At 45.5% G+C, this 27,098-nt stretch overlaps 1 protein-coding gene across 1 annotated transcript in view; it reads right to left on the bottom strand.

Annotated features, from left to right (window-relative positions):
- The window catches only part of COCH (cochlin), a 578,282-nt gene that overhangs the window by 325,678 nt on the left and 225,506 nt on the right, over positions 1 to 27,098 (bottom strand). Inside the window, exon 5 of the mRNA XM_085627370.1 lies at positions 11,647 to 11,780. Within this exon, the coding sequence (XP_085483496.1) occupies positions 11,647 to 11,780 (134 nt within the window). The remainder of the gene's footprint in view (positions 1 to 11,646; positions 11,781 to 27,098) is intronic.

Here is a 27,098-nt window from a genome sequence, read left to right as displayed (position 1 = left end):
AATGAGGGCGTTGAATGCAGCAGTGTCCTCTGTGGGGGACGTTTTTGCGCCATAAAGTTGCGTGTCCTGTGTATCCAGGGCGGCACCAGGCTCTACGGGGTCATCCCAGACTTGATCAGGGTCTTGCTGGCCCTCAGGGTCCATGTCTTCGGGGTAGGTGGTGTCGTCACCCATGTAGTCCTCCACTGCATCCGTGTCGGAGTGCGTTGGAGAGAATGATGGATCTGTGTAAGAGGTGTGGATGCGTTCATAAAGAACTGGTTCCGATTCCGCCGGCATTTTTTGTTTTAGCGGGATCCTATAAGAGTCCAAAGCGTGCCCTGAAGTGATCTTCCGCTTTTGGAGCATAAGCCTGCCGGTGTCGGCGTCGATGAAGTGGGACGGCGATGTCCCAGTAGTCGAGTTTTCGGTAGATGGGGACCTTGTCTGTGTGACGCGGGTTCTGATTTCGAACATTTTCGGCGCCGTGGATGGCGGCAGACCAAAGGTGATGTTGGCCGGTGCCGAAGGTGCCTTCTGTGCCCGTTTCGGTTCGGAGCCCGACGAGGTCTGGAGGGCTGCCTTTTCCCTGATGCGTTTCAAGGACGCTGCCACTTGTTGCACCTGGAACGCCGATGGTTCTCTGGCGCCGATAGGTTCCGTATCGGCAGGCGTGGACTTCTTCGAAGTCACCGGGTCATCGAGCCGAGGAGGGGTAGGAGCCGACGACGGCGTCGATGAATGTACCTTAGTCGCTGCCTTCGAGGTGGATAGCGATGCAGTGGCCATTTTCACCTTGATGGCTGGTGCCGATGTTTTCGGTGCCGGGGGCCTTGGCGCTTTGACGGCACCGATAGATTTCCTTCTTGGGTCGGCGCCGACATCGGCTGCAGCGAGTTCGGCACCGAAGTCCCGTTTGGTGCGGTCGGAGCCGACGGGTTTGGCTGGCGTCGAAGGTGTGGTGGTCCTCGAGCCGACCAGTGTCAGTTTCACTTTCGGTTTCTGTTGAACCGGTGCGATGAGTGGTTTCGGTTTCGTGGTAGGGAAACCAGTCTTTTTAGGTGACAATGGCTCTTGCTGAATGTCCGTGGCCGGGCCAGAGGGCGGGGCCGAGGAACTGCGGGATTGGTCTTGGGTAAGGCCCGAAGGCGATCCCTCGACCGGAGCCGTCGACTGACCCATTGGGATATCCTCCATTTGGACGGGTAGGCCTTGCTCCTCACTGGAGCTACCTTCTTCGGCCCCTAAGGCCTCATCGTAGTCTCCTACCTCATCGTCGGCTTCTTCCCTGTGAAAAAGCTCTTCTTCGACATCTTCCGATCGGGAACCGTGTTCGGAAGTGGGGCTGGAGGGTGTATTTTCCACGCTTTCGACATCTTCGTCCTCGGTGCTGAAGATGTTGGCCGGGGCCGGTGCCGCTTGCTGCGCTTCCAGTCGCGCGGCTCGTCGATTCCGTAGAGTCTTCTTGGATCGGAATCGGGCACAGGCCATGCATTTTGATTCGTCATGATCCGGTGAGAGGCATATGTTACACACCGGGTGGACGTCGATATGGGGGTATTTGGCGTGGCAAACAGGACACCGCTTGAATGGGGTCCTCGATTCCATCGTCGAAGTTCGGTCGATGGTCGGATTGAATGGATCCGAGAAGTTGTTAAAATCGCGAAACTAGTCTGTAAACTGTTGATACCGATCGGAAACAGTACCGTCGAAAACTAAAGGCCTTTTGGCCTGAAACTAGATTTTCCTAACTTGAGTCAAGATAAGCACATCCGAACCCAATGGCGGAAAAAAACAATCTGAGGATGGAGAGGATGCCCATGCGCACTGTAGTCCAGGGGAGGAGTCACCTATCTCGGGATACTTCGAAGACTCTTCCAGGACAACAACGTGCAAACATCCGGACCCAACACTAGGCGGCGATCTATGCACAGATATGAATTCAGCAGCCTACATGCCTCGAACTTCTATCGAATGAATTATAAAATTTACGATGAGCAAATTAGGTGCATTAGTGGAAGTAATCTGTACTACTACACAATTTGGTGAACCTGAGTCCAGTTTACAATGATTACCTGCAACTTTTAAGGAGATCGGGGTCAATAAGCCACCCTTTGCCCTGCCAGCTACTGATGGTTTGGCCGGCTCCGAATAGGTGGTATAGCCATCCATCCGTAGGTTAGTCTCAGTATCCCAGGTCTCCTGGAGCCCAATCATATCAAACTCACTTAAAAGACTTTCCACCTATCCTCATCTAGCCTATTTTTTAGTCCTGCTATATTCCAGCTTAGTATCTTAACGTGCTGCCCTAAATTATTCTCTTCCCCCTGTGCTTGTTTAAAAGTACAATTCATATGGTTATCTCCATCTCCAACTCCATCTTTACTGTGCCCTTAGATAGAAGAACAAGGGTCTAGTCAGTCATTACTATCCAACTGACTCAGAGGAGCAAATCTATTTGAAGTCACGAATCTACTCTCATTATTTACTCCAACAGTGACATTTAGACAACCTTGAGGAGGGTCAATGGTATTTGCACAGAGGGATTGGCCGGCATTATACACAGTTTTAACAATAGGTCTAAACGGCCCTTTTCCTGCAGTGTGTCTTTGCGGCCCCTTGCTAACTCTATCCCAGTCACCCATTTCCGGCGGATAGAAGAAGCCCAGGGAGTAGGCTGTGATCCCTCCCCAACCCCCGTTAGGGCTCTCCTGGAAGAGGCAGCCTGCTACGTCTGTCCGATCAAAGTTAATCACAATGCAGTCACCATCCTCAGTTTTTGGGCGACTTTCCACCCATCCTACCCGCCTGGCCATTATGATGTGTGTGGATGCTCTACAGCCTCCCTCAGAAAACCTACTACACCAAAACATGACTCTGTGAATAAGTTCCGCAGTTGTTTCAATATTGTTGCTTTTAAGGGGGGGCACCCCTACCAGAATCGCTACAAGAGGAGTGGCCTCAGGTGGCAGATGCAGCCTTCCTTGTTTGACAGGTGCTTCTATGGGTATTTAGTTTGGCCCTGTCAAAAATGGTCTTTTGAGCTTCCCCTGGGGAGTGCTCACATCTCCCCTATCAATACCACCCCTTGGGCCATTACATACCTCATTTATTTTTATAGGCCCCGGAGGTGTCCTAGTCAGTGACCTTCCCTCTTCAGGGGTCCTGTTCTGAGTTGTTTGTAAGCTCGTACCAATCTCAGCCTTACCTAATCTATTACCCGCGACATTAACATTGTGCACCTGACTCATTCCCACACTGGGTTCATCAAGCTTGGGCTCTATTTTAGTTAACCTATCCATCACACAATCTAAACCAGATTTGACAAACTTAAATAGGTCCTCCTTAAGTGAGCCAAAGAGCATGTCGATGTGTGAGAGGACCGGGTCCACATTTGCTTTAGTCTGATTAGAGGACGATAATTCCACTGTTGTCCGATGATCCGCACCCCCTTCCATGTTAATGTGTTCTTTATAATGGGGCCTATTTTCTGGCAATTTGTTCCTCTTTTTTTACCAATGGGTACAGCCATATCTCTTGACAGTTCCGAGCTCCCTCTGCCCTCCGGTTTTCCTTTAGGACCAGAAATAGAAGAAATGTCATTGTCCCTGACAGTGTCATTGTCTCTGGTAATATTATCTGCAACCACATCTATGGTTAAGCTGGGGGCAGGTTCTAAACATAAGGCGTCGTCAGTAGCAATGACCGCCAGAACATCAACTCCCAACTCCAATCCCAGCTGAGCCTCCACATACTGAATCTCATTAGTTATGGCTCCCACTGCTGTGGTCAGGTAGGAGATAATAGAGGCACAGTTGGAGGTATCTTTGCCTTAGATTTAATCGTGTCTGCGGAACATTGGTCTTTTCGCTTACCCATGGTGAAATCTCAATTAAAGAGAGTTGGCCCGGTCCGGTCTCAGTCGGTTGCAGACGGACCCGCCCTTGGAACGGGTGTGGCCCGGGAACACCCACGCGCAACCCGCGCTGCGGGAGGTCGGATGTGTTTAACGCGCTTCCAGGCGGGTGCGCAGCGTCACCGGGTGCAGGGCTGCTGGGAAGGGTAGTCCAGCCGTTTCCCTCACAGCGCGACTGGAGTGCGACCAGCCGTTCCCCTCACGGTAATGAAGGCAGGAGAGAAGAACCAGAACCCTGAGCGACCCGCACTGCGGGAGGTCGGTGGTATTTTTAACGTGCCTCCAGGCGCGTGTGCAGCGTCACCGGGTGCAGGGCTGCTGGGAAGAGTAGTCCAGCCATTTCCCTCAAGGCGCAATTGGAGTACGACCAGCCGTTCCCCTCACGGCAATGAAGGCAGGAGAGAAGAACCGGACCCTGAGCGTCTCGCGCTGCGGGAGGTCAGTGGTGTTTTTAACGCGCCTCCAGGCGCGTGTGCAGCGTCACCGGGTGCTGGGTTGCTGGGAAGGGTAGTCCAACTGTTTCCCTCACGGCGCGATTGGAGTGCGACCAGCCGTTCCCCTCACGGCAATGAAGGCAGGAGAGAAGGTATTTATAAAGACAATGGTTTAAAAAATGTGTTTATTATGATAAATATGTACGTCTTATTAACTTATTTGATATTTATTAACGTGTAAAGCGCCCAAATCAACCCAGCAGGGGTATCTCCGCGCTGTGACTGTTACCATCAACCAGGAAGACACACATCAGAATAAAGAGGTTTTTAGCAGCTTTGTAAATTTCAGGTAGTCAGGGCATTGACGTAAATGAATGGGGAGTTGGTTCCAGTAGAGGGGTTGGCAAGGTGGGAAAAACAACAACAAGGTGATGAATGGAATGCTTAAATTAATCTCCGACAAGGACAATCGCTCGAGCCACATACCAATCCATCATTTTTCACACCAACATGCCACCTCCGTGACGTCCTACATGAACGTCACTTACTTTTTCATGAAATTCAACTACTAAAAGCAACATTCATTCTGTAAAGAAGAACAATTGTTACTTACCTGTAAACAGGTGGTTCTCCAGTATTAGGGTGTCTTTCATAGATTCACATGCTTGAATATTCCCCGTCGTCGGAGTGGGAGTCCCACGGTAAATAAAATAGCAATATATATATATATATAGCAAAATATATACATAAGTAATCACATAATTAGCGTATATAGGTGTAAAAACACACATAGTGTACCTATAAGAGAAAACTCCATAGGAATACAATGGAGAGAGACAAAAGACCTTTGTAGTCTATCTCTGTCATTATGTAAGTCCGAACTCCAGCCAATCAGGCGTCAGCCCCTCTCTAGAACCTTCTCCTCAGAGCTTCTCACCTCAGATTTTCGTAGCACAAGAGTGACTGTAAAGTGCATGAGGAGAAGAGAGCCTCTGAAGGGAGGAGGGAGGGTCGCATGTGAATCTATGAAAGACACCAATACTGGAGAACCACCTGTTTACAGGTAAGTAACAATTGTTCTTCTCCAGTATTAGGGTGTCTTTCATAGATTCACATGCTTGAATATGGAATAGCTAGCAGTAACAATCACCATTGTTTCCATGCCAAAATAGATTCAAAATATAAAGATAATCAATCTTCTTATGCATAAAAACAGTATCGAACAACTGTAACATTGTAAATGCATAATATATATAAATGGAAACAATATGGAGGTGGGAGGAAGAGGCTCACCTTACTTAAAAAGATTGCGCAGCACTGCCTGTCCCACTGCAGCATCCTCCTCGCTTAAAGTTGCCAAGCAGTAGTGCTTAGTAAACGTGTGTCTGGTCGACCACGTAGCTGCTCTGCAGATGTGTTGCAAAGATACTCCAGCAAATAAGGCAGTAGATGATGAGACTGCCCTAGTGGAGTGTGCCCTCACTGGAGACTGCAGAGGCTTATTTGCCCTTTGGTGACAGAAGACAATAGCTGCCGAGATCCAGCGTGCAATCGTTGGTTTAGTAACCTGACGTCCTTTATGACAGCGTCCATATGCTATAAAAAGTTGATCGGATTTCCGGAAAGAAGCTGTCTTACTGATGTAGAACTTTAGACACCGCTTCACGTCCAAAGGATGTAATCTTTGTTCTGCAGGTGTCTGAGGATTGGCAAAAAAGGTCTTTAATATTATTGGCTCATTAATATGAAAGTCAGTAGGCACCTTGGGTAGAAATGATGGATTGGTGCGTAACACTACAGCATCCGGTTTGAACTGCAGGAACGGAGGTTTGATGGTAAAAGCATGGATGTCACTGACACGACGTGAAGACGTTAGTGCCAGAAGTAGGGCTACTTTCCAAGTGAGATATTTTAGGTCGGCCTTGTGAATGGGCTCGAACGGAGGTCTCATCAATTGCGCTAACACAACGTTGAGGTGCCACAAAGGAGGAGGACGCCGAACTGGCGGAAATTTTCGGAATAAGCCTTTAAAGAATTGGCGGATTATTCTTGAGGAACAAAGGGAACTTGATCCATCTTGCCGGAAACGGGAAATAGCTGCTAGAAAAACCCGTAGGGTTGCATGAGACAGTCCAGAACTGGCTAGGTGCAGGAAGAATGGTAGCAATTGCTCTGCCGTGGAATGTATCGGATGGACTCCGTTAGCAGCACACCAATGGCAGAATCTTTTCCATTTGAACTTCTACGTCCTGATTGTAGAGGGTGCTCTTGCCTGGGCCAAAATATCCCTACAATCCTGCGGGATGTCTAGGTGGGCGAACTCATGGTGTTCAGGTTCCAGGCCGATAAGCTCAGTGAGGAGGGATTTGGATGACAAATTCTCCCTTTGCTCATTGTGAGCAGATCCGTCCGATGTTGCAGGAGGATTGGTTGGCATTGGGACAGGAGGAGCAGTTCTGAGAACCACGCTTGCCGTGGCCAGCGCGGGGCTATTAGGATCAGGTGGCAAGGTTGTCTCCTCATCTTCCAAAGAACCCGAGGTATGAGGGGTATTGGAGGAAAGGCGTACGCAAATAGATTGCACCAGTTTATCAAAAGGGCATTCCCTTGTGATCCCTTGTGGGGATGCCAGCTTGCGTAATTTCGGCATTTCCGGTTCTCCGGCGTAGCAAAGAGATCGAGTTGCGGACGACCCCATAGTTGGAATATCCTCTCTAGAGTGGGTTGGTGTAACTCCCACTCGTGGGTCGACGAGGAGGACCTGCTCAGGGAATCCGCTAGGACATTGGATACTCCTGGCAGGTGTACTGCCGTAATCATGATCTGATGACTGAAAGACCAGTCCCAAATTCTTTGAGCTAACCTGGAGAGACTTGGGGATTTTGTTCCGCCCTGTTTGTTCACATAGTGCATACAGGTTGTGTTGTCTGTCTGTATTAGCACTGACTCTCCTTGGAGCAAAGGTAGAAATGATTTTAGAGCCAGAAAAATCGCCATCAGCTCCAACTTGTTGATGTGCCAAGATCTTTGATGTGTTGACCATCTTCCCTTCACAGAGAGATCCTCCAAATGTGCGCCCCATCCCTCCAATGAGGCGTCTGTTGTGAGTGTCCTGTCCGGTGGCAGCGACAGAAAGGACATGCCTTCCGTCAAGTTGGCTGGAATTGTCCACCATGCGAGTGCTGACTTCATTTGATCTGTGACACATATGTCGTGGAAAGATCCCGTTACCTGACGCCACTGAGCATCCAGAGCTTCCTGGATAGGACGTGTCCTCAGCCGGCAATGAAGGATCAAGGCAATGGATGATGACGCCATTCCCAGAAACGATTTTAACAGTCTCACAGAAACTGACTCTTTTGATCTGATCAGAGCCACCAGTCGCAGCATCTTTTGTAGACGCTCCTGGGAGAGAAATGCCTTTGCTGACACAGTTTCCAGAGTTGCTCCCAGAAAATCTTTGTTGGTACGGATGAAGTTGGGATTTTTCCGCATTTACGGACAGGCCTAAAGAGCGAAACACGTTCTGGCACAGAAGAGTGTGTTGTCGCAGGTGAGTGCTTGACTGAGATTTCAGGAGAAAATCGTCCAGGTATGGAAATATTTGCACTCCCTGGAGTCGCAAAAATGCTATTACTGTAGCTAGTACCTTCGTGAACACTCGAGGGGCCGAGCGCAGGCCAAATGGTAACACTTTGAATTGGTAATCGTGTTGACCCACTCGAAAACGCAGGAACTTTCGATGCCGCTGTAAAATAGGGATATGAAAATAGGCATCCTGGAGATCTATCGTCGCCAGAAAATCTTCCTGCAAGAGTAAGCGCAAGATGTCTACTAGCGTCATCATACGGAAGGATTGGCTCTTTATATATTTGTTTAGTGCCCTTAGATCGAGGATGGGCCTCCACTCTCCGTTTTTCTTTGTGATCAAAAAGAACCGGGAATAAAAAAGTTTTCCCTTCTGAGACACTGGTACCAATTCTATAGCTCCTTTTTGCCTTAAAAGTCGAACTTGATGCAACAGTTCTTTCATGTGAGCTGGTGGCGGTCCGGAGGGTGGTGTGGGAGGAGGGAATTTGGTGAATTCTAAGGCGTGTCCCTTTTTTACAATGTCCAAAACCCAACGGTCCCTTGAGATGGAGGACCATTGGGAAAAGAACAGAGAGATTCGACCTCCAACCTTGTCCGTCTGGTAAGAGTCACTGTCTCTTTGACGCGGTTCCTCTGTATGAGGATTTTCCTCTATATGACTTGGAGGTTTGCTGTCGTGATGCTTGCTGTTGCTGGCCATAAGAGTAACGGTTGGATCCTTGATTGTAAGGTTTGTATTGTTTATTGTCTCTTCGAAAACTTGAGGAGGTGCCGCGTCTGCGTGCACCACGAAAATTACTCCTCTGAAATTGAAGGTTTCCTAACGATCTAGCTGTCTCAGTATCCTTCTTTATGGACTGTAGAGCTTCATCGACGTGGCTTCCAAATAACGACTCGCCGTCATATGCCATGTTAAGGATCATGGACTGAACCTCCTGACGAAAGGATGTCGATCTTAAACATCCTTGCCTACGCAGAACAGCCGCTCCGGCAAGCTGACGGAATCCCATGCAGGCGATGTCTACTGCACAATCGATTATTTCCGCCGATGCCGCTTCTCCCTCTTGGAGCAACTTCATTGTCTCCACCTTAGATGGCTCTGGCAACTCCTGAACCACATCCGAAATATCAGCCCATACTTGTCTGTCATATCGTCCCAAGATGGCCAAGGCATTAGCTGCTCTAACCACAGTAGAGGCCATAGAAGAGAATTTACGCCCTATGGCATCCATCCGACGTCCGTCACGATCCGGAGGTGAGGTGATAGAAGATGCAGGATTTTTCGCCTTACGTTGCGCTGCCTGCGTAACGACAGACTCAGGTTTAGCCTGACCCGTGAGGCATGCTGGGGTTCCTATTGGTGCCTTATATTTCTTTTCTAATCGAGGCACCTGTGCTGGCAAGGTATTCGGTGTCTGCATTAATTTCTTGCCTTCTTCCCAAATAAACTCAACTATGGGAATAGCATGAGTCTGTTTGTAAGGTTGATTCTTGAAATCATAAAGGAAGCAATCTTCCTCCCTGCGCTCCGTTGTTAATTTAAAACGGTGTGATGCCCTTTCCATCAGTTGGTGAAAATTGGCTATGTCCACTGGAGGTGAATCCCCTGTTACTATCTGTGAGGGGGATGGTGTTTGTGCCTGGTAATTGTCCCACTCCGCCATATCATCATCATTGTCATCCACATCCCCATCATCATCTGGGATTTCACCCTCTTCTGTGTCCTGAGGGCCTTCCTCTACAGGCTCATAGTGAGGCAACAACCTTTCCGGAACCTGTCTTGGAGGTACAGGCGGCATCTGAGGAGCAGGATTTACAATAGGTACCGGTGGAATAATTGCCGGAATCACCGGAGCTGACGGAACCTCTGAACGTTGAGGGGATAGAGGGAACCGTTGGTTGTAGTCGTCCAACATGCGTTGGAGATTAGTAATGAGCGACAAAGGAAGAGTCGCCGTTTTATGCTTCGGAGGGGCCTGGTGTATGTAAACCGGATCTTCATCCTCACTGCTGACATCCTGGCATTTAATAACTAAGTCGGACGGACTTTGTGCCGTTCAAAAAGACTCCGGTAACCCCTCGGACTCCTGATCAGAATCAGTAGCGAATAATGGTGAGGGAGGCTGTGCATCTCCCACAGGAATATTGTGTTCCTGGCTATCCGGGCTATCCGGGCCCATTACAGTAGGAGGTAATGGTGTCCAAGAAACTCCAGTTAAAGATGAAACCGACGCTGAAGTTAGCTGAGGTAGTTGTTCCCTTCTTGTTTTCTGGGTAGACGCAACGCTGCTTATTCGTACCCTTACGAATGTCTGTGGAGATGTACTCGTCGACGGAGCCGTCGTCGACGGAATGATGGTCGACGGAATTATCGTCGACGGAGTCTGTGGCAACAAAATCGATGTTGTCGGATCCGCCGTCGACGAAGCCGCCGTCGACGGGGCCACCGTCGACGGAGCCACCGTCGACGGGGCCGCTGCCGACGGAGCCGTCGTCGAGGTCTTCGTCGACAAGGCTTTCGTCGACGGAACCACCGTCGACAGTGTCGTCGGCGGGATCTTCTTTTTCTTCGTCGACGGAGTGGGCGTCGACGAGCTCGACGACGTCTTCGTCGACGACACAATCTTCGTCGACGGAACCTTTACCTTTTTCGTCGAAGTAATGGGCAAAACAGAAGTCACCGCCCTCGAAGAACTGATGGTAATCGTCGACGAGGATAACGTCGACAGAACGCTCGTCGACGACGAAGCAGCTGACGTCGTCGTCGGAGTCACCGTCGACGAGGTAGAAACAGCAGATCTCGTCGTCGGGAGTATCGTCGACGAGGCGGACAATCTTTTCCCTGAGGAATGGGAAGTAGACGCCTCAGCAGCCTGAGAACAGTGTCCCTTAGGCGACAAAGCAGTAGGTGAGACAGCAGAAGTGGCAGCTGTCAGAGTCAAAGATAGCTTCTTTTTCTTCAGGAAAGGAGATGGTAACTCCTGCACACTACTGCGCTTAGAGGCTGGTTGAGAACGACCAGAAAAGAGACTTTCAACATCAGAGAGTGGGTTGTCCTTATCCTTCAGTCTCTGTAGCCATAATAACAGGCGGCCTTCTCTGTCCTTTAGAGTTTTTGTAGAAAAAGTTCTACAAAATTTACATTTTGCCACTTCATGGTCTGGGTATAAACAGTAAATACACTTACTGTGTGGGTCCTCAGAAAATAAACGCAGCTTTCCACATGAAGAACATGGTCTAAACAAAGATTTCTTACTAGAAGACATCCTCACTGACAAAAACTGAGCAGAGCTCAGGGAGACTCCCTGTCACACGACGTGCGGTAGAAAATCTGAGGTGAGAAGCTCTGAGGAGAAGGTTCTAGAGAGGGGCTGACGCCTGATTGGCTGGAGTTCGGACTTACATAATGACAGAGATAGACTACAAAGGTCTTTTGTCTCTCTCCATTGTATTCCTATGGAGTTTTCTCTTATAGGTACACTATGTGTGTTTTTACACCTATATACGCTAATTATGTGATTACTTATGTATATATTTTGCTATATATATATATATTGCTATTTTATTTACCGTGGGACTCCCACTCCGACGACGGGGAATATTCAAGCATGTGAATCTATGAAAGACACCCTAATACTGGAGAAACACTGATAACAAACAAGTGGAAACGAAGGCAGGTTTAGTGTACTGGTACTATCAGAAAAACAATGAAGCCCGTCTACCTACTAGAGACTGCGATAGATGAAGACCACCTGCTCAGTGGCTGAGAGAGGACACCGTTGGCATATATGGCTGGGTAATTTTCTTGACCAGGAAGTTTGCTGACTGTAAGGGAGCCTCCAGATACGGGAATGACACCTCTAAAACAAAACAAAAAAACAGGTTACAGCAGAGAACATTTTCTGCCCGCTGCATGATAAAAAGCTGTCATTATCATGTGCAAGAATGACACATCTACTGGGTCTAACTCTGTTGCAATGCAATGACTTAACATGGAAACCTCTGTGTCATTAGCACAATGTTGCTGACTGACCAAAGCACTCCATTACACCTAGCTCATGGACTCCTTCATATAGTCATCTTACCGGACCCTTAACCCAGAGAACGAGAGAATGGAAAATAACTGGAGTTCATGAGTGTTCATAAGAAAAACAGTTACCTGTAACTGTAGTTCTTCAGAATCGGTATCTTTCATAGATTCACCAGTTTGACTCATCACCCTCATCGAGTTAGGAGTCTCGCAGTAGCATCAAAATAGCAGTTCTATGTTAAACGTAATCCTAAGGTTAATACAACGGCTGTTTAGTAGCCTAGAAACATTTAAGAATTTCAAATGAAAAATAACCAAACTTCAAACAAGCAGAGACAATCCGCCTGAAAACACACTGAGTAGCCACCATCCTTCAGATTTCTGTTAGCATTTGTGTGAAAAAATAGTACAGTTAGATGAGCCTCTAATGGGGAGAAGAGTGGGTCACAAATGAATCTATGAAAGATACCAATTATGGAGAACTAAAATTACAGAAAAGTAAAACTGTTCTTCTCCAGAATTTTGGATCTTTCATAGATCCACCCACTTGAATCAGAATAGCAAGCAGTTCAAATTAATAGTACAACGCAGGCGGATGGTGGTTAGGTAATTAAAAGAAGTCTCACCTAATTGAAAAACATGACGCTTGTCCAACTGCAACATCTTTTCGTGCTTTTGACTACAAACAATAATGCTGAGTAAATGTGTGCCTGCTATTCCAGATTGCTGCAAAGCAAATGTTCACTGATAGCCAAGCAAACAAAACTGTTGATGTTAACACACTTCTTGTTGAGTGCGCTGACACTCTTGCTTGCCAGGGTGGCCAGCTTTACTGTGACAGAATATAAGGGCAGCAGACACCTTGTGAGCTATACTTAGTTTCAAGAGAAACTGACCTCTTCTAAGGACACCGTAAACTGTAAGTACCTGATCAGATCTTCTGATTTTGCCTGTAGCACATACATGAATTTCCAGACATCTTCTAACATCCAGTGTATGGAGCACCTTTTCTGCTGCATTGCTGGGGTATTTCAAGACACATGTAAGGATTATAGGCTAATTTCAATAGAAATCTGAAGGTATTTTATGTATTAAAACATGGATTTGTTCTTAATATTACCATCGTCATGGATATACAGGTGCGTAAGTGAAGGTCCCTGACCAGCTTATAGGAACTGTTTCTCTCCAAGGTCCCTGTAGAGCATGCCAGCAGTCATAGTTATGGCATTTCCTGTTCTGACTTGTCACAAACGGGTCCACATTTGGCTTTCACAAGCACCTGAAGTTCTTCTTAAATTGGATCCGATATTGTTCAACTCATGCCATTATTTGCAAGTTCTCCAAGGCATTACCCACTCGAGGAACATGCTCGGCTGTCAACTGAATCCCACATTTATTTCCAAGATAATGATTTCAATGCGAGAAGTCCCAAACATGCTCAGTGAGGGGTGTGAGTCTCTTTTTGCAGGAGTGCAACATGTACATACCCATACTCCACTCCCACAAGTTCCCATGGTTATCACTATCCTGTGTACAAACCAAATCTTGCCAGTTTCTCTCCCTCCTTTCATCCTCCCAGGACAGTCCGTAGGGCACATCTTTATTTCACAACGCATGGAACTTATACGAAAATGCAATAATGTTCAGTTATCACGCTTGATCTAAGATCAGGTAGTCTTTTAACGGCCAAGAAGTAGTAGGCAAAAGGACAGATAAGGATAAGTTACTTACCTGTAATCCTAGTTCTCTTCGAGGGGTATACTCATCAAAGTCATAAGCACTGAACAGTTCCACCCACGTGCGGGGACCCCGGAGCATTAACAAAAAAAATATATATACACCCATGTATATAACTATGCAGACCCAAACCCACAATTAGGCTCAAATATGCCAATATTACATTCTATTTTTCATTTGAAATAACATTCCCATGACATAGAGAAAATATTCTCGAAGCTGGTTTGAACATCGCCTTTATTTACAAAGAAAAAGGCAAGGTGATAGCAGGCAGATTAGCCTAGAAGGCTGCATATAGAACACTCATTCGAGAAAAACTGGCGCTGTGCCTTTAAGACCTCCAGGCTCCCATCATGTCAGGTCACAGGTAGGTCAGGTCTTTTTAATGGCGTATTACATTGTATAAAGAACATGAGGAAAAACATCCTGTTATAGTCATGGTATTTGTCCGGGGAGGAAAGAGGGTTGCTTATGGCGTTGATGAGTATACCCCATAACTAGGATTACAGATAAGCAACTTATCCTTCTCTTCCTGGGGAAACACAGCAATATAAAATTGGCTAGGCCAGATTAGTAGCGTCCCTGAATTCCCCTAATAGGTGGGTCACTGCAGGAGACGTCTGCCCCCCTTTCAGGGTTACTTAAGGGCTCCCCTAAGGGTGGGTCCTTCGATTCGTCCTTGACTTTGTCAATATTGGTCAAGACCTGTCTGAAGACACTTCTGCTGTTGGGACACTGGTATTCTGCTGCTGGATCGAAGGACCAAAGACAAGACTACTCTTGGTGGGAAGATAACAGCTGCAACTTCGTCTCCACACTCTTCCAAGTTTCTGCAACTCTGTGGCCGTGCATCCTTGGAGTCAGCATGGATTCTGCATGCAGCCAAACAAGAAGGGTTTTCCCTTGGAGTGAATGAGTCACTTCCCTGTATCCGCACGCACCTCGACGTCAATGACCGGTTTGCTGATCCTGCCATCCCACGGGCACATCCCGGCTCTGCAACACAGGTGGTGGGTTGTTGCCTCTGCAGAGGCCTACCCAGTCTTCCCAGCAACTTAGAAGGCTGCACTCCCTCTCCAGCTGTCTTAAACCGCAGCCCTATGCACCGCGTCTGCTTGCCGTTGCCAAGGCTTGTTGACTCTCCGCACTGAAGGTCTTTGAGCTCCAAGAAACTCCAGCCTCCGGCATCGAACAATGTCCTACCTGCATCCTCTAAACCGTGGACCTCCATCTTGTGTGTGCTGCAGAGGCTTTTTTGCAACTCGCTATGCCTGCTGTTAGAGGGTCCTCGAGGGGGCACCCACGATTCCTACTGGCTTTCCTGTTTTATGACGGCCGGCCCTGACTTATTCTTGCTGGTCTTCAACCAAGCATCTCTTTCTTCAAACTGCAAGTTGCGGTTAACAAAGCTTTTTAGAGGTCTTGCCAGCCACTGACCCTCCTGCAGTCTTCAACCATTGTGGGACAGCTCGTGGACGACTCCTGGGCTCCTGCATTGTCGCCTGGGCTCCACAGCTGCTTCATCAACACCGTTGTGCTGCAGAATGTACCGCCAACAAGGGGTGGCATCGTGCTAATGCTCCTCCTGGACACCTCCGGGTGGTTTGTACTCTGTCCCCTTTGCTTTCAATTTCCTCTAGTCCACAATTCACGTTTGGGCTCTACCGTCCTGGTCCACAGGTCGCTGTAGCTACCAGACTTCCAAGATCCTCCATTGGCTTCAACGGGTGGTTCCAACACCAATTCGCACCTATGCAGCAGGGCTCCCTGGCGTAGATATCCTAGTTCCCTGGGTATCCACGGGTGGGGTGGTTCTCCAACCTTAGCCCATCAAATTGGTGTCCTCGGAATCCTTTGAGAAGTGTACTGAAACAAGTAAATACCAACCGCAACTTACCTTGTGTTAGCCTATGGCCATTTTACCCAGTGTAACCACTCTGCACCCGGACTCTTTTGGGGTCTCTAGCTACTCGCCGATGGTGGTTCTGTGCTTCTCCTGGGCTTCTCCATCCTTGGGTATTAGTCTCGTTTTGGTACTTACATCACATACCACTTTCTTAGTACATGGTTTGCCCCCAATAGGGGCCTATGTGTTTTTCTAGGGTACTGACCTGTTTTTTAAGTTTTTCTTGTATGTATTTGGTATCTCCGGGTAGGAGATATACCAAGTTAGTTCTTAGTGTTGTGATAATAAATACTAAAGTGTTTTCATAAACACCTGTGTGGTTCTTTCTTGTGTGAAGGCTTACTGACTGACTATTGTGGTAAATGCACCCGCTTTACACCCCTCCTGGATAAGCCTTAGCTGCTCTCCATAGATACTCCTTGACAGCTCTGGTTATCAGGGACCTAAACACCATCACTAAGGGTTGCCTGGATCCAGTGCTCAGTGTCTCACCATAGGTGGACACTATATACTGAGCCAGCCTCCTACACCATAATTTCTATTTTGCACACTATGAAGTCCTTTTTGCATTCCGTAGAGGTTTTTGTAGTGCCCTTGTTGAAGAAATCATCCACCATGAGACTGTCTCCTGCCCTCCATGCCTCAAATGGGCCCTGGGTGAAGGACTGTGTGAAGGAGGAGTTAAGGTGGATAGGTATGTGGAGGAACTAGTATGTGGGTAGAGTATACTTATTGTTCGCGTTATCCAACACTTTTAGTGTTGTGTTCTTAGGTGTGCTCTCTAGATTAGACCTCCAGACTAAGTCCCACAAGTTGGGGCCAGCAATTTCTCTATCCATGTGTCGCCAAAGTTTTTCTGATTCTCTGGCACTCTAGTTTGCCAGTGCCTGTAGATTGTAAGGCTTTATGATACGTTGCTATATCTGGGAATGCTAGGCACCCTTTCTCTTTTGGTTGGTACAGTATCTTGTAGGCCAACCTCTGCCTCCAGTTGCTCCATATGTATTTTAAGAGCATGCTTTTCAGGGAGGTGAAAAAGCATTCTGGGATCACAATGGGCAATGCTTGGAATAGATATAGGAGTCTGGGTAGTATATTCACTTTAACAGCGTTCATGCGTCCAATCTCTGAGACCAGCAAAGTTTCTCAGATCCTTACATATCTCCCTCAACAATGGTACAAGGTTGTTTGCATACAAACCTTTTACGGTAGGGGCGATTTTGAGTCCCAAATAAGTTATGTGATTAGGTACCCAATTAAAGGGGATCAAGTTTAGATATTCACATTTTGGTGGATTGAGCCGAAATCACGCCAACTTCTTGAAGCGGTATAGTTGGTATTGTAAGTGCACCAGAGAGGTCTGAAGTTTAGTAATTGCCAGTAGCACATTATCTGCAAATAACATCACTTTGTGTTCTTGCCTCCCAAAACCAAGGTCCTTGATTTTGTTAACGCCTCTCGGGGTGGCTGCGAGCAGTTCTATGCTTAGGGCAAACAGCAATAGGGCTAGGGAGCATCCCTGTCTAGTACCCCGTGATAGTCGCACAGGGAGAGGGATTCCCCTATTTGATAATATTGTAGAAGTGTGTCTTTGGTAGCCAGACATCACCCTGGGCTTAAAGCTGAAGCCCATACCAACTCCATCTAGAACGCGGGGTAGGAATCTCCAGTCTACCCTATCAAAAGCTTTCTCCACATCTAGGATGGCCAGTACAGTTAGTATTTGTTTTTTTCTGTGCTTTCTCTACAAGGTGGATCACTCTTCTAAGGTTGTCGTGGGGTTGCTTTTTTTCTTGAAGCTTGATATGGATATACGAGATCTGGTAGTTATCTCCTCTAATCTTGAGTGCAGAGTTTTGATATACATTTTTGCATCAATGTTTAATAATGCTATCGGTCTGTATGCCCCACATAGTCCCCGGTCTTTCCTTGGCTTGTATAGCAGTGTAATGGTGGATTCGGTTATGGATGGTTTAACTACTGAGGTTCATAGGAAGGAGATGAACAGCCTGCTCAGGGTTGGGACGCGAAGACCTTATAAAAGTTGCCTGTGAAACCATCGGGCCCGGCCCTTTATGGGAATTATGGGCTTTGATCGTTTTAGATTTTTTTCTTCAGTTAACAGTGCTTCTAGGCCATCTCTCTGGGCTTGTGAGATATGTGGTAGCCCACAGCTTTGTATGTGGTTGATTTGAGCATGCTTGAATGTCCCCCAGTTGTGGGTTGCTTGTGTTCCAGTTCAGAGAGTACCTGGCCTGGCAGTTCATGCTGGACTGCTTGCATTGGAGCAAGGTCAAGACTGAGAATCAGATATGGACTAAAATATGGGGCCCCTGGAATGAAAGTAGATGGTTTTTGTGCACCCCCTTTGTTGATGACTCCCCATTTAACGTTGATAATGAGACACTTTAAGGTTTAATGTCAATGTGTGACCGAACTATTATCAGTGACATTGATTTTTATTTTATTGATTATATGTACACGGTGTTTAGTTTACGTCATTTGATCATTTCGACAACTGCTCTTTTTCTTTGCGTTTGTGTTTTCTTATTGTATTATTTTTTATTGTTTCTTTCAATAAAAAGATTTACAAAAAAAAAAAAAGACTGAGAAGCATATGGCTGGGTCCAAACGGAGGTGGCATGTTGGTGGGAAAAATTATGGATTGGTATGTGGCTCGAGCGATTGTCAATGTCAGAGATTAATTTAAGCATTCCACTCATCACCTTGTTGTTGTTGCAGTTGACGCGCTAAGTGCGGTGGGTGTGCCCAGACGTGCGTCCCATGCTCACTGTGCCACTGGAACGAAGCTATACCTGGTTAATGAGCCCTAATCATGGTGAAACCAGTCCTGGGTTGCTTGTGTTTCTGTTCAAGGAGGACCTGGTCTGGCTATTTGGGAGGAACTGCTCTAAATGGAGCAGGGTCGAGACTGATCTGTGTATGACTGGGTCCAAGCAGAGATGGCATGGTTGGCGAAAAAGGATGGATTGGGATGCAGCCCAAGCGATTGCCAGTAGCGCAGATTAATTTAAGCATTCCATTCATCACCTTGCTGTTGTTGCAGTTTCTGGTAGGTGAACTGGCATAGGCAGCCTGAATGGTATGGCGAGGATGATGGTAAGGTTGGTAAGAAATCTGCGGATAGATAGTGTCTCTACCAGATAAGGCGTTACCAAAGGAAAGTAACTTGTTCATCTGATGGAGTTCTAGCCACTGATTTCGTACCTTATAAGATATACACAAGCAATACCTCTATGGAGTTGGGTCTGCGAATAGATTAAGACCAGGAAGTCCAGTAGGACTGAACAGGGAAAGTGAAAGTGCCCATCACGACGGATCTGACTGTCCAGGCAACAGTGTTTGGTAAATGTGTGCAAACACACGCAAGTTGTAGCCTGATAGACGTCCAGGACAGGGACTCCTCAAACTAAAACAGTGGTCGCGGCCTTGGCTCTGCTGTAATGAGCATGCAGGCCCTCAGGGGGTTGCTTTGACCAATGTTTAGCATGCAGAGCTCTATGCTTCGTCTGTTTCTGCATGGCCTTCCTTTTCTTTGTCTCAACGAACCCAATGAAAAGTTGATCGCCCAACCGGAACACTCTGGTATGACCACTGTAGAACGACAATGCTCTTTTTGGGTTCCAGTCGACAGAGTCTCTCCTCTTCTTTGAAAGGGGAAGCATGGTGATGGTCTGGCCCACATGAAAAGTTGGTACCACTTTCCGGAGGAAAGAGGCACATGTTCTGAGCACCAGTTTGTTTGGGAAGAGAGATGTGTAAGGTGGGTGCACAGAAAGTTCTTAGAGCTCACTAACCCTCCTGGCCGACGTAATGTCCACTAGAAAAGCAGTTTTAAAGGTAAAGAAGGGAAGTGGGCAATTGTGCAAAGAGTTGAAGGGTGCACACATAAGAAAGTTTAAAACTAGATTTAGATACCATTGGTGCATGATGAAGGGTTTTAAAGGAATATATGCTATAGTCCCTTCAGAAAAACAAGCCATAACTGGGGACTTGAACACGGAGGGCTGATCCTGCAACTACAAAAATAGTGATATGTCAAAGTCCTGGGCACACGTAAAGTAATTATACAGTAAAGTGGTATTGGTTCAATTCAAGAGGATTCAGAAGAAAAGTCAATGTTATTATAGGTAAATTGGTTCTTTGTCTTTATTCCTTCTTTAAGTAAGCAAAAGAAACCAGCCAACACGTGTTTCGTCGCCAATGGAAATAATCCTGCGACTTCCTCAGGGCTGAATTTTGAAGATAAGAGATCTTAGTGGTCGCTCCGCGGTGATAATTCCGACCCGGCTGGCCAAGGTAATTGTCACTCAATGGTGCACAAGTTTAAAAGAAAAGATACACCACAGTAATGGTCCATACCCGGAACAGAAGTGCACCGTTGCCGTGAGGGACCACAGCGCACTCGCTGGAGATCCACACTTCAAATACGAACTACTCTTCGTCCTCGGAAGACTCACGGCACACTTATTTACTGGATCACCATTACTGTGGTGTATCTTTTCTTTTAAACTTGTCCACCATTGAGTGACAATTACCTTGGCCAGCTGGGTCGGAATTATCACCGACGAAGTGACCACTAAGATCTATCTTCAAAATTCAGCCCTGAGGAAGTCACAGGATTATTTCCATTGGCGACGAAACAGGTGTTGGCGGGTTTCTTTTGCTTACTTAAAGAAGGAATTGTTGAATTCTTAATTTGTTAACTTTGTTATGTTAATAACTTTTGTATGATGCCGTGGAACACTGCTGCTCCCTAGCAACTTGTCTGCCTGGGTGGAGAGTGGAATGTAGAAGGCAGAGGCTTGCAGTTGGACTGGAGAGCAGTAGTGTCCCAGGGGTCCGTCCATAAGTTCTCAATAAACTTTCAATGCTACAAGAACATGTGTCCTGCCTCTTAAAACTGGCGACGAGCGTGGAATCTACCCCATCAAGAGGACACCTTTGTGCAAGATTCTTCTACAAGCTGGAACATATTTTTGGACAGTAAGTGACCCCTGGATCAACCTTTGCTACGTTTGTGATCTCTGCTGTTGTCTCCGTCCATTACTTTCTATTCAACGTTTTGTTCGACACCTTCGTGTTCTTGGAAATAGACATTTTCCCTTGCTTTTAAAACAGACCTTCCCTGCATCTCTTAAGAGATTCTGGTTCCCGCTTTCTAAGTGTGGACATCTAGTGATTTGGGCATCCTTATTTGTGGCACCGCGTACGCATTTGGTTTGGGGTGTGTTTTGGAAGCTGATATCGTGATTTTTTTTTTTTTTCCGCTCTGCACTCGAGCGGAGGGTTTACATTGGACTGGCTTTTTGTTTTGATTTCATGTTATTTTTTTTTGCTAACATTTTTTTGGTCTCCCTTCAAACTACAAACTGAGGCAATCTTTTCAGGATTTGTTTGTCTTTGTAAAAGCGGCGAGCGTTGCTGGTACCTCTGTCTCCGCTGGGTCCTGGTGTCAGCGTTCTGAGTGCTGAGTTCCACACGCGCGCCGACTGTGAGAATTGCTGACTTCGGGCGGAGAGCGTACAAGCTCTTCTGTCTCCGCTGTGTCGGCGTTGTGTTCTTCACTCGCGTTGGTGGTGAAGACTTCCGACTCCATGTCTGTTTCTGCATCTTGAGGTTAACGACGAAGCATCGTCACAACGTTCACTCCGCATAAGTTCAAAACGTGCCACCATCTTGGGAGTAGGGAAATTCATTATTTATCTTTCCCTACAACGTCAAATATCTACGAGTTTGTTTCCCTCATCGGTGACACGCACACCATCATTTGCGTGTCATTTTCAATGAATTTTGCTCCAAACATATGACTCCAAGGGAAACCTTAAAGCCAAGGACATTTTCATCCAAGAACATATTTAAAAAAAAAAAAAAGAAAAAAGAATATACATTATATATATATTTTTTTTCTCTTTTCTTTTCCTTCTCATTAAGTACTGCATTCTAGTTTTTTTTCCTCTCAAGTAAAAAATGTCTACGCAAGTAGTTCCTGCACCACCATTCTTTCTACAAAGTCCTGGCAAACCATGTATGTTGTGGGAACAATGGAAGGAAACCTTTGAGACATACTTAGAAGCTATCGGGGTGATGATTACGTCTCTAAAAGAAAACTAACGATATTAAAACAATTTTTGGGTTTGGAAGGAAGAAATGTTTTAAAAACATTACCTTTAATGGAAGCTACCATTACTGATGCTAACACTGACAGTGAATCTTCTGGAGATAGTAATATTGATATATATGAAATTGCGCTAAAAGCCCTGGAAGAGAATTTCGGGAAGAAGGTCAGTGTTGTTGTGGAGAGGCACAAGTTCTTTTCACGGGTGCAGTCACCAGGAGAAACTATTGAACAATATGAAGCAAATTTAAAAATGTTAGCTGTTACATGTAAATTTAATGACATGAGGGATGATCCAATTAGGGATCAGTTAATTAATAGAATGTCGAATTTGAAGATTCAAGAAAAACTTCTGGGCTTAAAGGATCCTTCCTTATACAAAACTCTGTCCGTGGCCAAAATAATGGAGAACACTTCCAGATATGTAAAGGAACTTAATACTGAATCCAAAAAAATTCTTCAAGAGGATGAGACTGAACACAATATAAAAAAGTGTGTTAAAAGATCACGAGATAGACCTATTCCAGAGAATAGACAAGAAAATACAAAACCTAAATCTAGATTTTGTTACAGGTGTGGGAGCCCAAAACACACTGCTGATGCCACTTATTGTCCTGCTCTTAAAACCAGATGTCACAAATGCAAAAGATTAGGGCATTTTGCAAGATGGTGTAAAAGTTCCGGTAATTCTATCATTCCTAAATCTGTTAATCTAGTGAGTCAAACGGATTTGCCTTACAAAGAGGACTCATTATACGGAGATGATTGTGAGAATGATGATATTGAAGTTATGGTCATTGAATCCAGTCAAGTTTTCAAATGCGAAGCTAGCAAACAGGACAGCTATCGTCCTCCTAAATGTACCATTAAGATCATGAACAAGGATGTACATGTATGGGCAGATTCTTGCTCCCCATTTACCATCATAGACAAATATATTTCGGAAGGTTTAGGCGGTAAATTAGAGGAATTACAATCCACTGATGTTATTCCAGAAGGGTATTGTGGCGAAAAACTACCTGTCTTGGGTATAGATACAGAAATGTGCTTCGTCGATAGAAAAACAACAGCCAAATTATATATTGTGCACAAGGGGAGATCTCTTTTAGGTTGGAAAGAACAAAGAGCCCTCAATATAGTATTAAATCCCAATCCTCCCCAACAAGTTCTATTAACATCACCAGGGAAAACTTCCAAATGGGTTACTAAATATCCAAAATTATTTAGTAACAAATTAGGATGCCTAAAAAAATTCAAACATCAGATCATCTTAAAAGTGGATGCAATCCCTAAAGTACATAAAGTGAGGAACCTGCCTTTTTTGTTTTAAGAGAAAAACTCAAGGATGAATTGATTAGGCTACGGTTATTGTATGACTGTAATGTTTAAGTACACAAAATCGGTTAACAAAGTTTAAAAAAAAAAAAAAGGATTAATTGATTAGGCTCTGTAATGAAGAAGTTATCGAGCCCATCAAGGCGTCGGAATGGTTAAGTCCAATTGTTTTGGCCAGAAAATCCAACGGTAATATTAGGATGTGCATTGATTTGAGGGATGTTAATGATAATATCTGGATAGACCGACATACCCTTCCCCGCATAAATGAAATGTTAGCTACAATCAAAGGGGGTACACATTTCACCAATTTAGACTTATCCAATGCGTATCACCAAATATTGTTACATGAAGACTCTAAACACATCCCCTCCTTCATCACTCCGGAAGGAGCCTTTCAATTTAAACGTATGCCTTTTGGGTTGGCGTCAGCTTCAGCTGTTTTCCAAAGAGTAATGCAATCTGTTTTAAAAGGTATAAAAAATGTTGTTGTATTCCAAGATGATGTTTTGGTGTGGGGTTGTGACGAAATCAAACAAGATTTGATTCTAGAAGAAGTTCTTAATAGGCTTGCTGAAGCTGGTCTCACCATTGCCTTGGAGAAATGTAAATTTAGGGTGAGCGAAGTGGAGTATTTGGGTCACACTTTATCTTGTGATGGGGTAAGACCAAAACGTAATCTAGTGGAAGCCATCGAAAAAGCACCTGCCCCAAGGGATAAGGACCAACTCAGATCATTTTTAGGTCTGGCAGAGTATTATTCTAAATGTGTGCACCACTTTTCACGATAAAGTACATGAATTGAGAAAATTGATGAAAAAGGGTACCAAATTTGAATGGTCTGATTTGTGTCAACAAAATGTTGACTCTATAAAGAAATATATTGCTAATTCTGTTTCGTTGAAGCCATTTGATCCTACCGATCAAATCATCATTTCCCCTGATGCCAGTAATAATGGATTAGGAGCAGTACTAAGCCAGGTGCACAAGGGATATGAAAGGGTGGTGGCTTTTGCTTCCCGCACTTTGAGAGGTGCAGAAGACTCTTATTCTACTGTTGAAAAAGAGGCCTTAGCATGTTGGTGGGGCATACAGTATTTTAGAACATTTGTATGGGGGACCAAATTTGAATTACACACCGACCACAAGCCATTGGTAGATTTATTTTCCACAAGAGGTGCAAGTAAGGCTACTCCTAGGATCGCCAAATGGTTATATCGCCTGCAAGAATATGTTTTCGACATCAAATACATCCCTTGTACAAGGAATGTAAATGCTGATTGCATATCAAGGTTACCATTAGAGAGTTGTCAGGAGGATGAGGATGACGAATGGATGGTTGCTGATATCAAGGATGTTTGCGGTGCCATTAGCGAGGAGGAGTGGAGGAAGACTATTGAAGAAGATGTAGTGTTAAACAAGATTAAAAGGCTCTTATGTTGTGAACAAGGGTGGAAATCACACAAAGATTTAATCTCATTCAAACTAATATGGTCTGAATTGAATGTGATAGATGATCTGCTTAGAAGAGGGAATAGGTTGATTGTACCAGAGAAGTTAAGAGAAAGGTTACTGAGCATCATGCATGAAGGACATGGTGGAATGTCAGCCATGAAAAGAAGAATCAGGGGAGACTTTTGGTGGCCTGGTATGGACGTTCAAATTGAGCGTTATGTTCGTGAGTGCATAGCATGTGCATGCAGTGACAAGACTCATTCTTCTCAGGAAACTTCCATTATTTCCTCACCTATGCCTAAGGGTCCTTGGGAAAAACTGGCTATAGATATTTGTGGACCCTTTGACACCTTGAACGTATCTGAGAGATTTGCTGTAGTTATGGTTGACTATTTCTCGAAATGGCCAGAAGTTGCTTTTGTTAAGGAGGTTAAATCCATCAGCGTAATTTCCTTCTGTGAGGACATTTTCAGAAGGGAGGGTTGCCCTGCCAAAATTGTCACTGATAATGGGCCCCAATTCATATCAGAAGAATTTGAGACTTTTCTTACCAAGTGGGGCATCAGACACACTACGACGCCAGTTTATCATCCATGGGGAAAGGGCCTTGTAGAACGCTTCAATAGAGTGTTGGTTGAGTGTGTTCAGTTAGCATGCAGGAATAATGGGACTTGGAGGCAACAGGTTAAGGATATGTTATGGTCATATCATACCACTCCCCACTCAGCGACAAAGGAAACACCCTTTTCCCTACTTAAGGGAAGAGTACCATGTTCTGTGGCTGTACCGGCTTGGATGAACAGAGCTGGGAAATATAATGCTAATCTAGATGATGTGCGGGACAGAGTGGAAAAATACCAAAAAGCTTATTGTAATCGTCATAACAAGAACATTGTGAGAGCTAAACGTTGTTTCACGGAAGGGATGTTTGTGAGAGTGTATGTGGGAGACAGAGCAAGAAAAGGTTGTTCTAAATGGTCTTCTCCAAAAAAAGTTGTTCTGGTTAAAGGTAATAGTGTAAAACTTGATGATGGTAATTGGTGGAGTACTAGAAAAGTGTCACCATGTTCTGATACTGAAGTAGCCATGTTTCCTCGTTCTCAACAAAATGCTAATGGAGGTAAAACAGGTCCTAATCCTGTTAGGGTACCTACTTCTAGTATTAGAACTAACGTGGGACGTTCATGTACCATGCCTAAAAAATATGAGGACTATGTATGTACATAGCTTTATTTATTATTAGTTTATTTTTTTCTTAAGGAAGGAAGAAGTGTTGTATTCTTCACTTGTTAACTTTGTTATGTTAATAACTTTTGTATGATGCCGTGGAAAACTGCTGCTCCCTAGCAACTTGTCTGCCTGGGTGGAGAGTGGAATGTAGAAGGCAGAGGCTTGCAGTTGGACTGGAGAGCAGTAGTGTCCCAGGGGTCCGTCCATATGTTCTCAATAAACCTTCAATGCTACAGGAACATGTGTCCTGCCTCTTAAAAGGAATAAAGACAAATAACCAATTTACCTATGATAACATTGACTTTTCTTCTGAATCAACTTGAATTGAACCAATACCGCTTTACTGTATAATTACTTTACGTGTGCCCAGGACTGTGACATATACAACACAGTGCAGGGTTTCCCTACACAATTTCTAGGGGTTAAAGGGATTCTCCCCTTACCTGGTTGCACCGTACATAACAGATCTCACTATCACTTACTTTTACATGGCAGTGCGCCAAACTTCCTGAGTCAATAAAAACCCTTCAATAGAGAAAAATGCTGATATGGCTGACAGGTAACCTTTAGCAGTATGCAGAGGAAAGCCTTGCCAGGCCAATGGGAGCGCAAACAACAAAACGTCCGATAAAGGTGCAGAAAGAGGATCAACCTGTTTGGATGCACAGCAAACCATAAATTTATCCCAACAGGAAGCATATAATGTCTTGGTTGAAGAACGCCTGGCTGCCAGAATGACATCACAGACTCAGGAGGAAGGTTAAAAACTGTCAACTGTTGCTGCTCAATCTCCATGCATGAAGGCACAGGATGCACAGGTTCAGGTGCAGATCCCTGCCCTGTTGCTGCAACAGTAGATCCTATTGAAGGGGCAGCTTGACCAGAGGAACGATGCTCATCTCAGAAATTCTGGATACCATACTCTCCGTGCCCAATCCAGAGCCACAAGAATAACTTGGGCACGGTCATTCCTGATCTTCTTGAGAACTCTGGGCAGGAGAGGTATCAGTGGAAAGGCGTACAGGAGGCCTGAGCTCCACTTGAGACGAAATGCACACAGAAGTGCTGACATTGCATGTTCTCAGCAGTGGCAAATAGATCTAACCAAGGCTCTCTCCAATCACTAAAGCAACAGTGCACTACTTCCGGATGGAGCCACCATTCGTGCTCCGGTAGACATTGATGGTTGAGCTCATCCTATTTGCCACTCAGAGAGCTCACCAGATATTGATACAACAGGGAAATACCCTGATATTCCAGTCATGTCCAGTGACGCAGGGCCTCCAGACACAGGGTCCACAACCCCATCCCAACCTGCTTGTTGCAATAGCACATGGCTGTGGTGT

This window comes from Triturus cristatus, chromosome 9 (assembly GCF_964204655.1).
Source record: "Triturus cristatus chromosome 9, aTriCri1.1, whole genome shotgun sequence".
Taxonomy (NCBI): Eukaryota; Metazoa; Chordata; class Amphibia; order Caudata; family Salamandridae; genus Triturus; species Triturus cristatus.
This window is presented reverse-complemented; position numbering and strand designations above follow the sequence as displayed.